This window comes from Xiphophorus couchianus, chromosome 5 (genome assembly GCF_001444195.1).
Source record: "Xiphophorus couchianus chromosome 5, X_couchianus-1.0, whole genome shotgun sequence".
Taxonomy (NCBI): Eukaryota; Metazoa; Chordata; class Actinopteri; order Cyprinodontiformes; family Poeciliidae; genus Xiphophorus; species Xiphophorus couchianus.
In genome coordinates this window covers 11,415,953-11,430,620 of record NC_040232.1, presented here as the reverse complement: position 1 = coordinate 11,430,620, position 14,668 = coordinate 11,415,953, and the positions used below count along the sequence as shown (strand labels likewise).

The window sequence follows — 14,668 nt, the reverse complement described above, 5'->3', positions numbered from 1 at the left end:
TCAAATGGAAGAGAAAGTTTTATTAATAGAAGTTGTATTGAGACTTGAAAATTACTGTCTGCATTGTTGTGGTTTTGAAGGACATACATATAAGGCAAAAACAGTAACTTGGAGAACGTAGGACACATGAAACCCCAGGAAAGCCTCAGAAATATGTCCTGAATGCCAGATAAATTGTGAGCGTTAAGTTGCACTGATGGATGGAAGGAAGAGAGCAGTGTGAGGCCCAGTAATGTATGTCAGGGCCATGATGAGTGGGGTTATGTTGATGGTGGCGGGGTCGTGGGACTTGCCCCGGAGCCTGTGGAGAAATACTGTAATCACCAACCCATGACGGCAGTCATCGCTTAGCTGCTGCCATGAAGAGTTATTATAGTTGAAGTGTAGGCAAATAGCATAAGCTCTTCAAAAAGCTTTTACTTTCTCTTTTTTAAAATTTCTGGAGCCCTTGTTGGGATATGTTATAGTTTTTGTCAGCCAATCCTTGGACATCTTTTTTGTAGTTCTGGAAATGTGAGGTGTAGAAATGTGAATGTATGATTGCACTTTATCACAAAACTAACAAATTTAAAGGCATGCACAGGTTCTAGTTCAAATAAACTTTTACCTCTCCTATTTTACTTTTTATGCAGCCTTACTTTTCATTTGCTAGTTTATCTCTCTGACAATGCTTTCTGTATTTCAATTGCAATAAATAAAATGCATATATAACCATACACTGTATATCAATTGCTTATACATGCTTTACATGGCTACTTGCATAGAAAAATAAGAAATTAATTGTTCCTTCAAATTTAATGTCATAATTGAACTGGAATTAACATAATATTGTCTCAAAAAAAACATTCAGAGCAAAATGATTCAGAAACACACTTGTTTGGCTTTGGCACACTGTTTGTAGTTGTGGTTGTAACTATTTGTGGCAGAATGGGAAAGTCCAGTTTCTGTGCCGAACTGCCTCTTAATACGAGTAAAGTGTCTTGATTTGGCATTTGCTGTACATTGGCATTCTAAAAATAACCGAATTGAATTGAGAATGAATTGGAACAGTGTGTTATCTTTTGAATAAGTTGTTCCTTAATCCTTTACTGAGTGTTTTAAAGCTTAGTGCGGGACACACAATAGGTTACAATAAACTCCTGTAAGTACGGGAAAAAGAGCAAAAAACGTGAAATTTCCTGACACATATTGATACACAAACTTTTCACCTTCACAATGTTTTTTCAATGTACTGAAAAAGAAATTGCACTATAATTTGTCAAATTGTATAGTTCACATGCAGGTTACTCACTAAATAAACATTACAAATTACAGTCTGTCCATTGATTGGCAATAGATACCTCACTTTTTGCTACAGTAGATGAGTATCTTTCTATTTTATGATGGCCAAAAATCATTACTGTAGGAATAATGAAAAGTATCTGAACTCTTACAACACATCTTTTCTCTTATGGCGAATACCGCCAAAGTCCCTGTTGCTGCTTGCATTTTTCAGTTGTTTTCTGGTAGAAAATCTGGGAATGCAAGTCAAATATTTCTTGTTACAATGTCCAATAAGCAAAACATTAACTGTGTTTCCATGACCACTCGTAGAAGGTCTTTTGGTAAAACCAGATATTCATTAACCTACCATAATAGTTTTTTAAGGGTCATAATATAGCAGTATTGGATATCATAAAATAAGCACAGCTTGTCTCTTATGTACATGTCTAGGTCATGCTTTGGTTTTATCTCTGTGCATTGTTTTTAATTCACTGATTTGAAGGGCCTGCACAGTTGGCTGAAAGATTTGAGGTTAAAAATGTGTTTGTTGGCGGCAAACGCAGCGGGGCAACTAAGGAAAAGGGGCTGCAGGACTCTGATTGGGGTCGCTGAAGGGAGGGCTTTAGGGGGCTGCGGTGAGAAGATAAGGGCCTGGATGTGCGCTTCAGAGGCTGGGTGGGGGTAAGGACGGGGGGGTTGTGGCTGCTTTGGTAGCCTGCAGCTTGCAGAGCAGTGATAACCAGTAACCAAACCTCTTTTACCTCCTCTTTCACCATGTCCTCCTCACTTCACTGTGCAGCTATATGATGCACTGTCACACTCAACAGTGGGACTTGTTTCCAGTGAGCGATGTAGTGATGTGGTGTAAGCACTGTGTCCGTTGGCTGACATGTCGTTGAACTTTAAAGTCACAATTGTTGAAAGTTCCAATGTCCAGCGAAGTTTTGCACTCCTCAGATTAGCTAAACTTTGCTAAAGAAATGAAACTGCTGAAATGTTTTTTTGTTTTTTTTAAATAAAAACAAACAAACAGAAAAGCAGGACATGTCACACTGTCTCTATCTGGTGTGTACTGCGAGAAAACATGGTGTGACCTGTGAAGACCAGTTAGTGGTACCTTTGTCCCACATTGGATGCATAGCACTAAATTGCACTGAGACAAAAGAAATTACTGGACTTGAACTCTGTTTTATCAACACTTCACAATTAGTGTTATATGTTTACAGAGAAAGTTGCCTGCTTGTTAAGAACAATACTGACACAGCGAAGGGACTCAGAATATGTTGTAGCCTATCTAAAAAGCACTACAGTAAACTACCATGTAATTTTCTACAGTCATAATTGAGAAAACCTCTTCACAATGTTTAACAATAATGTAGGAAATACATAAAATCTCATCGTGTCTGAAAAAGCTGTTAACACAATTCCTTTCTAACAAAGTTGTTTTCAAAGCATTAGCTCAACCATGTTGTGAAGACTGTATGCCAGCATTTTTGCTACTAACACTGGACACACTATATGGAAAGCTGGATATTGTGCATTTGTGGTATGAGACAGAGAGTTTACAGCATTATAGAGTTCTTGTGTGAAATACTACATGACGGTAAAAAGTCCACTGAAGTCAGGTTGTTTTCTCAACAGCTTTCATTGGCCATGGTATATGTTTACTCTAAGAGTCTACCTCGGTGTTTGTCCACGTATGCGTGTGTGTTTAAATGTGTCTGGGTGTGTGTGCGGCGGGGGCACTGCCACGTATGTTTGGAGCGAGTGCTGTCAGTTAGCTGGAATGCTGCACTGCCGCCAATACTAAGATGGCTGCCAAGCTCTAAGATGGCTGCCAGGATTACACCCAGCCTGTGAGAGACACACAGAGGAGCGAGAGTTTCAGCAAGACCACTCTCTTTCATTTGCTCTTTCTTTCCTTCATTCTTCCTCTTGTCTGTCTCAGTCTAGCCCTCTTTTTCTCCCTTTCTTTCTCTCTCTGAGGATAAGCAGTGTGTCGTAGGCAGCGAGACAGGTCTGTTATTGTTTCTGCTCAGTAATCTGTGGCTTAGTGTGGCTGCAAGGCAAGTGCTGCTGGCAGGAATCTCTGTGCTCTGTTATCACCTACAGCCTGCAGATAAACACCTCCTTTAGCTTGCTTGCTAGCAGGAGCCTAGCAAGGCCTGAATGGACAGCCATTACCTTACCCATACCTCACTAGCCCAGGACATGGAGAGCAGTCTTATTTACTTAATGTTCTCTATAGGAACATATGTGCAACACTACAGTTTGTGTTTTATGTCTACAAATATTAACATAGAGACCTAATTTTTGTAAAAGACTGACTCTGATACTTTCTTCGACATCCTCTTTCAACATGTCTCTCATATCATAAGTTTAGTCTTATTGTTTAATATTATTAACATGTGTTCCCATGGTGGTCTTACATTGCACAGCCTTTCCTTGTAGTTATCTCAGTGTGTAAGCATGCGTATGTGCGATCATACAAGGATTACAACATGTATTAAAGTATGAAGCAGAAACTAAAGGAGAAACAGATTGAGAGAGAGGCCAGGCGTTTGTGTGCACATGTTCACATATGTGTGTGTAAGGTGCTCTGTTTATGTAGACCAAATCCCTACAAGCAAGAAGGTATTAAATAGGATTAGGGTGAGTGATACGATTACGTGGTTAGATACTAAATGCCGTGGCAGCACACTGTAAATCATTGCACCTTGATTGTGCAAAGACAGGACCAGCAGGAGGGAACATTCTTAGACACAAGAAAATCACACACACACACGCCAGAAGGATGTGTGAATTCACACATATAAATTTACAAGATGTATAACATACTCTACCCCATACTGCAGGTTTTTCATATTTTCTCTCACACCTCAAATTTCAAAAAGCTGGAATCAGTAAAGCACTGAATGTTTCTTAAGTATGTAAACCACATGTTGAACCTTTGTCTTTTCTCTTTCTGTGCTTGTTGCCATGTAGAATCTGGACAATCAGACAGCTCCAGCCAACAGGGAGACACAGACATCAAACCACCACCCAATGGTAGGTACCCGCCTGGGCATTTCCATATCTAAACACTCCTAAATTGGCATAATACAATTGGTTTTATCATGCCTGTTTGCTTCAGTGTAGTCCAGCTTTGGATTCTGGTAACAAACAAGCCTTCATAGATGTTGATCAACTGGGATTTTGCAATTTACCACAAGACCTCACATTTGCATTTTGCGTTCATGTTAACCCTTTCTGTACAGGACACCTGAGTTTCCAGGACTGCTTCGTCACCTCAGGAGTGTGGAATGTGGCAGAGCTAGTCAGAGTGTCACAGAGTGAGTTATTTATGTCTTAAAGGCAACAAAGAAGAACTGTGTTAGTAACAAAGTATGATTTTCCTCTAGTATGTTTTGTAGTTCCCAGGAACTGTACCAGGATAAAGTTTTTCTATGGAAAAACTTTAGTATAGTCAATAATGTTCTCTTTGATGCTATTTTTTTTATTATTTGCTAGAATATCTTGAAAAACAACTTATCTTTATTCATATTTTGCATATTCCTATTTTCTTCCTATTTCTGTTCTTTTCTTCCTTCTCTTTTGCTCCTCCTCAGCTCCTGTAGCCACGGCGTCAGGGCCCAACTTCTCACTGGCTGAGCTGGACAGCAGTCCCAGCTACTACAACATTAACCAAGTGGCTCTGGGACGGCGCTCACTCACCTCCCCTCCTTCCACCAGGTAAACAGACATCACTTTACACGCACACACACACACGCCCACACGCCGGCAGTATTGGGTGTTAAGCGGTGTATGTTGCTCAGACCAGAGTAAACATGGGCCAGTTACCCATGTTAAAGTGTGTTAAGGTTTAAAAGAATTAGAATTTCAAAATTACATTCTCCATCATAACATTCCTACATTTTAAGTCATTTTAATAAGATGCCAGAGAATGTTTTCTCCCTGACTGTGTGAAAGATACAGTAATGCAGTGCAGCTCCTCCTGTGCCTGTTGTTCCTCACTGCACCACACTTACATTAAATTCATTACATATATATTCTGTTTTAAAATATGTATTAAAAATGCAAATACAAATACATACTTTTTATAAATAACAGCTGTAGCAAACAAGCCTTTATGTTTTAGCATTAAGAGGTTTAAATATACTTTTAGATTTAAAACAAAAATAGTTTGATTATATTATAAGGTTATACATTTTAAAATCTTATACTGTGAGAAACTGAAATTGTGGTATTTTTTCTCAAGGTTATCATACAGTGAAAATCTCATGCTGCTGCTAAGCAATTAAAGCATGTTACTGTAGACAATAAAAGCTTTGGAGGATTGCTTATTTGATAAAAGCAATCCTAGTTGCCTAGATGCTAGTTGCCTACAGACTTGCTTCTGATCAAATATTTACCAAACAATTTCCTCTGGCAAATAATTAATAATCAGTATAATCGCCATTCTCTGATTACATCTTTTTCCTGACATTTCAAATAAACAATTAAATCACAGTTTCTCTGTTTTCAATTGTACCGCCTCCACACAGCAGGTATCACAGTCAAAATTATATATATATATAATTTTTTTTTAGCAGAAAATAATGGTACAATCTGTATGAAATGTCTATGGTAAAACAATCACATACATCTTTAACTTATGCCTTTCAAGCAGTAACTTTTTACTGTGAAGATTTTCTAAAGCAAAAGACAGTTATTTGCTGTCAATAAAGAGTTGTTTTGGTAGCTCAGCTTGTAATGAATCCATAGCTCCTCTAAATTTCTATATATGTTTGTGTGTTTGTCTGTTATCAACTTTCCTCTTTATGAATGTGATTGCTCTTCTGCTTTATTCTACTTTTGTGTCTTTCTCTTTCTGTCTCCTTACTTCTGTCATCTGCTGTCACTTTAGGTCTGAGGTGGAGTTGTACGCAAATCTTCCACGGAGGTAGTTATAAAAACCTAAAAGATCAAAAATTTTGAGACGTAAAAAGGCACTCTCCTCTTTTTTTCTACCCTTTTCCTACACATTTGCTGCTGTGTTTCTTTTCTGTTTTGTCTGATCTGCTTTAAAAATATTGGCTCCTCAAACAAACTGAAATTGAAATTTGTCTATGTGACCGCTTCACAACTCATAATGTTGCTAAGTATTTTATGTATGTTTAGACCTGTATGACAGCTTTAGAGAAAAAACACTTTTTCTCTTCTTTTTTTTGTTTTCCATCTTTCTTTCTCCCTGAAAATGTTTTCCCATTTTCTTCAGCTCCACCAAGAGGAAGTCCTTAGATGACAGTGAGTTGGAGAGTCCAACGGATGATGTTTTTTATCCTGGCCGTTCACCTGCTGCCAGCTCTTCCCAGTCCAGTGCGTGGCCTAATGACATGGATGCAGGTATTCACTCCATCCCACCCTGCTCCTGTCACCCACTACCTGAGCATGAAGAAACTTTTGCACTCTCTTGTCTGACCGCCACCAAACCACAAAAGCCCAAGAATGATAGCCCACACGTCCTAAATAAATCAGCCTGCTTCACGCTGGTGATTCACATAGTCCTCCTGAGCACCCTCGAAAACCTCCCAGTCACTCACCCAAATAACCATTCAATTCATAGAAAAATAAACACTCTTATGTAATTAGTCAATAATTTGTCATAATTGATGAACACTAGTATTGATCTATAACCAAGATAGGACTGCAGTACTACGCTAACTAATTCTAGATTCTGATTGGTAACGTTTTTAAGCTCCAACAGCTATTACATTATGTAGTACCCTATACTGGATCAGAAATATTTTTAAATAGAAAGCCTTTGAAATAGGAAGTTTGATTTATAGATTTATAAAAAAAAAATCACACAGAGGTTCTGGTCTTATGGAATAGGCTACTATTTTAATCTGCAATGATTTTGAAAATCAGCACATCTATAAGTTGTAGACCCACTACCCTGTACCCACTCCTGTAAAAATGCCTCACCCATTCTACAGGCAATAACTCTAATAACCTACAACTCCATGTATAGTTCTCTTCCAGGAGAATGCACATTTTTTCACCTCAAAGCCATAATCATGCATAAAGTTGATCTTAATGTGCATATGATCAATCATTCACTACCATGATCATACATAAATTCTCTCTCTCCCCTTCCCTACTTTCTTCTCTCTCTTTCTCTTGTCTTCTGTCTCTCTCACTCTTCTCCTATCTCATTGTTAACAATACCCTTCTTCACTTTCAGTGCAGCACCATTTGGCGAGTGTGCAGGAGAGGAAGATAAAACATGAAAACGATGGCGTGCAGTTTCCTTACCATGGTTAGAACAACATTGATTACACTCATATCTATTTACTGTCTATCAGACTTTATGAAGCACAGTCATTCCTTTGTAAATGTGTATGTGTGTACGTGTTTCTATATATTTACAATACATACAATAGGCAATATTTGCATTTCAGATAAACATATTGTATGTCTGTTTGTGTTTACTTAAATACATTAAGGACAGTGATAGTAGCCAAATAGACATTCAATGTTTTCATTTCTGATTATTACTGAATTAATTTACCTCAAACATTTTAATCATTATTCACATTACAAGCATCTTTATTGTTTTGTATTTTGATGTTATGTGAGTAGAAAAAGGATACATAACTTCAAAATCAAGGCAAGAACAGTGCCATTGTTGAAATATAGCTTGAAGAGGTCTTGTTTGCAGTTTGCCACGTGTGGACACACCAATCAAGTGGAAGAATTTGCTCTGGTCAGACAAGAGCACAGCTGGAGTTTTTGGCCTACATGCAAAACAATATTTGTGAGAGAATTAACACTGCACATTACCATGAGCATGGTTAAACATGGTGGCAATAATGCCTGTCTTCAGCATCACAGCGAGCTTAAATGCATAGCTACTGCAACAATTGAATGATTTTAGACTAAACCACAGTTATGAGTTACAATGGACCAGTCAAAGTCCAGTGAAAAATCAAAGACATGTTTTTCAGATTTTTAAATTTTGAACATCATTCATAGTTTTTCTTCCACCTTCCGATTGTACACTCCTTTGTGTGTACACATGTACTGGGCTAACACATACAATACCAAAAACTTACATTGAAGTTTGTGTACGTAATGTGACAAGTATGAAGAAGTTCAGGGCGGAGGCCCTTAACGCACAAGAGCAGTATTCTGAACAATGCACCATTGACAAGCTTCATTGGTGTGATTCATGAGCCTTCAAGCAGTGGCTTTATCTCTCATAACTGTCAGTTCTTCTTATGAAACTTTTTGAGGTCATCTTGCTCATACTGACATGAGACATTCACCGACAGTAAAATATTTACTTGTACTTGTTTTGTCTCTCACATGTGCACACTTGCAGAGGCTTAGTCATTTCCATACAGACCCTGCGCTCACACACCCATGCACACCCCTACACACACACATGCAGTGATGGTCTGCACATATGTAAAGTCCTCCCAACACACTGCAACTCGCAGCACTCCCTACCCCATCCCCCGACACGCTACCACATTGCAACACATGCTCCCCGCCCCTGCAGGTGTTCAGGTGGCTGCTCCGCCTCTATCCCTCTGTGCTGCTCTCCCCTTCATCGCCTCAAATCCATTTCTTAAGATGTTCCTGAGGATCTGAGGTGTAAAATCCATCCTCCAGCTCCCTAGCTCCTACTTTGGCTCCTCTTCCCTGCCTCCCTTCCGTCTAATTGAAAAAGGTGTACAGTGGGAAGGGCCCCGCTGAGAGAGAAAACATGTCAGAGGAGGAGAGGTTGGAGAGAGAACCCAAAAATTAGGCAAGCAAATGGGGAAAGTGGGAAGTGCAAGAGGGAATAGCAGGGATAGCTGGCAGAGAAGATGACTTTGGTGTTTTTAACTGGTGAAAGCTGATGAGGAAGAAGGGTTAATTAGAGTGTGAAGCAGAGGAGCCAAGAGTCTTGGATAGGTTTTGCCACTGTCTACTCTCACTAGAGCCTCGGCGGCTGCTCCTCAGCTTCTGTTCCACTTAGCTGTAAATGTAATTAAGAGACTGTTCATCGGACCCACAACCGAGGTTCCTGCACAGCCTCACCTTTCATCATTTTCTCTCTCTTTACATCACCTGGTTTCTTTGAAAAGATACCAGCACAATTAAAAGCCGTGTTCCTCCTGATGATTTTAATTTTTAAATCAAATGAAATGTCTTTATAATCCGAAGACGGTAATTAATATGCAAAATTCAAGTGAAAATGTGTTAAGCCCAAAGCTTCGGGAATTACCAAGTTAAACCTAGAAACAAAACAATGGATTATTGTTAAGGAAGAGCAAAAAAATACAGAGCGTATGTGCGATTAAAAGTGTGGTGTGCATCTGATTTTTCTAAACAATCCCACCTGTTATTGACAATTTTCACATGGGGATTCCTGTACAGGTGGGAGGTATATAAACAAACAAGCTCACTGGCACACTCTAGCACAAACAAACAAATTAAAGGACCCCACAGGTGCACTGTAATGTCTCTGCGTGCCGCCAATCACTCACCCTGATTTCTTTGAAAACCCCTTGCGTCCGCACATCCACACACACTTTTCCTCAAGATGCATTAGTACAAATAAGTCGCACAACAGTTGATTCAGAAATAGATTTCTGCACATATACAGCCCAGTCCAGCACACACACACACACGCCCACCCCCCCTCTCACGCACATGCACACACAAGGAGACACAGCTGAAGCACAGTCCCAGATGGTGTTTCCGTGTGTTTGTAGCCTTGGGATCCATGAGGATGCTAGAGACAGCTGCTCTACAGGGGCGAAGAGGGGTGGGGGGAGGTTACAGGAGACTATCGAAGCAACCATGATTTTAGATTAATTCCAAATTATTTGAAATTTTCCTGAGACACCGGAGGCTCATGACAGTGATGGCCTTCTTTTAAGGAAAATGTTGCATTGTCGCGGAAGCACAGCTGGACTTCCAGTAATGCACATATGTGCTTTAAATCACTGGAGAGAGAATTCCCCAACTTTCCTGTAGTAATAATTATGCCCTGTCTTTTAAAACCACGTGTGTGTCTGTGGCTGTGTGTTCTTCAGAGGCGCATCTGGTGGTAGGCCTGTTAGTGCAAAGAGACAGAAGGGTCATCATGGGAACGCTTGATTAGTTGCCAGTGAAACATTAAGGAGTGCCAGAAGAGGAAACAGTGCAAATTTGGCACACAAACATAATTCCATATCAGACCACTGCACCGTCTGTGAAGAAATATTGTCTACAACAATCACTGATACTATCAGAAGTTCCCCTACGCAAATGTCAAACACTTTCCGTTTTCGGTTCCCTTTGTTCCCTTTTTCCTAAATACACTGATTTGTGAAATTATTCACACCCATATTTTGTCACTTAACAACCACAAACGTCACTGCATTTTGGGGGGGATTTTATCTGATGAGCCAACATTATTGAGAAATGGAAGGAAAGTGATGCAGTTAACTTCAAAATACAAATCATAGAAATGTGGTGTGTCTTTCTAGTAAGGCCCCTATACTATGATGAGGCTAATTAAAGTCCAAAGCAATCAAATAGCTTGCATTTGGCCGGATTTTGCATAGCACTTTACACTATATTCAGTCATTCACACTCAGTCTTTGATGGTGGTAAGCTACAACGTAGCCACAGCTATCCTGGGCCTGACTCTCAGAAGCTAGGCTGCCATACAGTAGGTGCCACATGACTGAGACAGACGTAGCGAGGTTTCAAACCAGCAACCAGAAAAAGAATCCCTACCTCCTGAGGTACTGTCGTCCGGTCAATCAGCTGCTTTCAGATCCCTGCGGTATCAATAAAGTATTTTTGAATTTGAATTTGAATGCAGGAGTGTGCTTTTCTGTAATTTAATTTTTACATTCAATTCAGATGTTCTGTTAAGGTCTCAGAGGTTTCTAAAGACAATTTGAGTGAACTAATAGCATCTTGAAGTCCAAGACTCACATTAAACAGGTCAGGGAGAAAGCTGTAGAGGAGTTTGAAACAGGGTTAGATTTTAAAACCAAGATCTGCACTTAACACAATTTTAACACAACTCTTAAAAACCATTCTGTACATGGAAAGAGTATGCCACATCGGCAATGCTACCAAGGCATGGCCGTTCACATAGACTGAAGAAGGTGGACTGGAAAGGTAAACCAAAAGTGAAATTTATGATTTACTTGCTAGAAGGATTTGTGTGGAGGAAAACTTGACACTTTACATTACCCTAAACAGACTGCTATGGAACGTGGTGTCAGCAGTATCATGTTGTGGCAATGCTGCACACAGATCTATTGATGTATATTTTTGTTAACAACGTTGAAGAACATATAATATTTTCCTTCCACATAAATTATGCAGTACTTTCTGTTAACATAAAGCTAAGGCAATATGAATATGTTTGAAAGGTGCCCTATTTGTTGAATTCACATCTATACTGAAGCGAAACCATTACAGTTTATTCCTTAAGTTTTTCTTTCCCCAGTTTCTGTGTGGGTTTTTCCTAGCTACGTTCTCCGGTGTCTTTCCATCTCTCAGTCTCTGCAGACTGCTCTTATTTCCACCTTTCTCCCTCAAGTGTGACAGTGTCATAGCAATCATTGCTAACTGCTGGTGTCAGAAGTGGGATTGGGGTTGTTTTCATGCTTGGAATCTTTTTGACAGTACAATACGCCCCCAGACTTGTGCTAATGTGGGGTGAGGAGGAATGTGGGGGGAATAAATATCTGCTAAAGACATAAATGGTTCACACGAATTCACTCCCACCTGCTTGAGACTTAACTCTTTCACACAGGGAGGGAAGGTTTTACACGCCTCCACACTCCAATAGACTTTCACACGTCTCCAGCTGGAGAACTGAGGAGAAATCATATTTAATGCCTTGTATGACGCGGAGAGGCCACAGAAATAGACTACAAAACAAAAGTCCAAAAAAGTTTAAGAAGAAATCTGTATCACACTTATTTGGAAGATTAGAACAAAACTTACAGGGGAAGAAATATGTCTTTTGTTGCATCAGTCAAACATAGCAGTCTTTTCAGTGTGTGTGAGTGCGTGCGCGCAAGAGATAATAACCATATTTAACATCTTATGACATTCCAATTTCATACATGTTGTCAGAGCAATGCATAGAAGAAAAAAAAGACACTGCTGCATTTTTCACAGGTTCTGCTTTGCTCTTTTGCTCCTTCACATATTTTCATGTCTCTCACATTCTTCTCGCCTCTCTCCCTCTGTCTCCTCTCTCTGTCCGTCTGCTTGTCTTTCACACTCACCAGCTGCTGTGTCCATACTGTACAGTGCGCGCTATTTCTGAATGAAGCTGTCTCATAGTGCAGCCAGTCTGTGTGCGCGGCTGAAGCCAGACCACTGCTAGTTCAATGTGGCTGCATTGTAACTGCGCTCATAGACAGAGAAACCCTAATATTGGCACCTGGAAGAGAGAGAGAAACATTAGATCTGAAAAGCATACTGTGGGAGAGTTAAGATTATATAAGATACAGATGTTTCTTTGCATTGAAATAAAGACCAGATTCAGTTTTGATAGAATCATGATTTTTTTTCCTGTAAAGATATATTTTGGGGTTATTATTAAAATATTTCCTTGTCCCTTTTATAAAACTATAGGGTATCCCTCGTTCTCTCTTATTTGTACAATAGCTCCAATATTAGCTCTCAGGAATTGGGTATTTTATTTTATTTTTTACATTGTCTGGTAACTTGTAGTCTTGATTGGCATAAATGAATAGGTTGGGCTCTTTATAGTGAGGTTCTGTGATGTTATTATCAGTAAGAGTTTCCTTATCTGTATTTAAAAAGGTGCTATCCTACAGTTAGTTTTTTAAAAAAATTGTGAAAACAACAGAGCCGGCGGAAAGGTAACTGTTAGCCAGACGGCAACTCTTGTTTTAGCTCAATTTAGCTACTCAAAATGACTCAAACTGAAAATCATTCATCTTTGCTGTTACACAATGCCAGTGCTTCTCAATTCCAATCCTCAGCCCCCCTTGCTCTGCATGTTTTAGATGTGCCTCTATTTCAGAACAGCTGATCCAAATGATTGCATGACCTCTTCTGCAGTCATCAAGAACTGCAGAAGCCTGTTAATCACCCACAGATTCAATTCAGGTGTGGAAGAAGGGAAGAAGGGAAACACCTAAAACATGCAGGGCAGGGGTCCCTGAGGACTGGAATTGAGAAACGATGCTAACAAGTATTAAACATGTTTTATTGCAAGAGATCATTGCAACAAGTTTGTTACTGCTTTCTCAGCTGAGTAACATCCACATTAATATTCTAATATGTTGGCGGAAGCTGCTAGCTGTATTAATGTGCCAGCTCAGCTTCAAGCAGGTCGTACCAAGTCTGTCGACAATACAGTGAATCATTGGATTTGGTGACATGCTGTCACTTGCGCAGCCATGTGGACAGCACAAAAATCACTTAGCTTAAAAACAAATAGCTACACACCTATTCTTGTCTTGTGAATATGTAGTTGTTTATTATTTACAAATATAGTGGGTAATAAAATTGTTCTAAACTGTTAAAATTAGCTAAAACAGGATCACCCATCCGGCTTGCCGTTAGCTTTCTTTTTCTCCAAGGATTTCTTTTTTTTTTCACTTCTTCAATTTTCTACAAACTCACAGTGATATAATAACTTTTTAGTTCAGGTAAGAACACTATTATTGATAACTTCACAGAGCTTCACTTGAAAACACCCTTACTATACCCTTGATTATACTGACCGGAGGAAAATCATTCAAAAATCATACTTGTTCAAGCCCCCCTCCATGAAATTCAGCTAATTTTTTTTAAGTGTAGCTAACAAAAAGAGCAACATTTTCTTGATTAAAACAACCTCTCTTTTTTTTCTCCCTTTTACCCCCAATTTCATTTTTGATCCCATTTTTTTTTCCGTCAGGACTGTCCTCGCCTGGTTCACTTAAGAAGCCGGGGAAGTTTGATTTCAACGCCCTGACTTCCCAGACGAGGTCCCCCCGCATGGCGTTCACACACCACCCGCTGCCTGTGCTGGCAGGAGTGAGACCAGGTGAGAGCCCTGCCATGAAACCAACAACCCCAACACCCCCCTTAAAATCTGAAAAAGAGAGAGAAGGAAAGGGAGTTTTAAACTTGATTCTAGATTACCACATTTACATTCTGCAACTCAAACAAAATGATGTCCTCAATCGCGTCTGAAAATTTTAATCCTGAGCTTATGGTTGGTGAATTAACAAATGAGGAAAACTTTCCAGTTCCTCAATTGCAAACTGTAGAGAAGCAACAGGCCTGTGGAGTTTCACATATTCAGTGTTACTGCAATCATAATGGTTGGCATAAATTCCTCTTTCTCTCTCTCTCTCTTTCAGGCTTTCTCCATCCATCCATTATTACCACCATC

The 14,668-nt window shown here is 39.5% G+C and overlaps 1 protein-coding gene across 13 annotated transcripts in view; it reads left to right on the top strand.

Moving 5' to 3' along the window:
• The window catches only part of LOC114144252 (nuclear factor 1 X-type-like), a 125,168-nt gene that overhangs the window by 91,625 nt on the left and 18,875 nt on the right, over positions 1-14,668 (top strand). For 7 of the 13 annotated variants that reach the window (XM_028016873.1, XM_028016862.1, XM_028016871.1 and 4 more), the window contains 7 exons: positions 4,249-4,311; positions 4,521-4,595; positions 4,872-4,995; positions 6,170-6,205; positions 6,521-6,648; positions 7,490-7,564; positions 14,189-14,317. In XM_028016873.1, coding sequence (XP_027872674.1) covers positions 4,249-4,311; positions 4,521-4,595; positions 4,872-4,995; positions 6,170-6,205; positions 6,521-6,648; positions 7,490-7,564; positions 14,189-14,317 — 630 coding nt within the window. The remainder of the gene's footprint in view (positions 1-4,248; positions 4,312-4,520; positions 4,596-4,871; positions 4,996-6,169; positions 6,206-6,520; positions 6,649-7,489; positions 7,565-14,188; positions 14,318-14,668) is intronic. The other 6 variants (XM_028016863.1, XM_028016874.1, XM_028016868.1 and 3 more) reach the window with 4 other exon arrangements.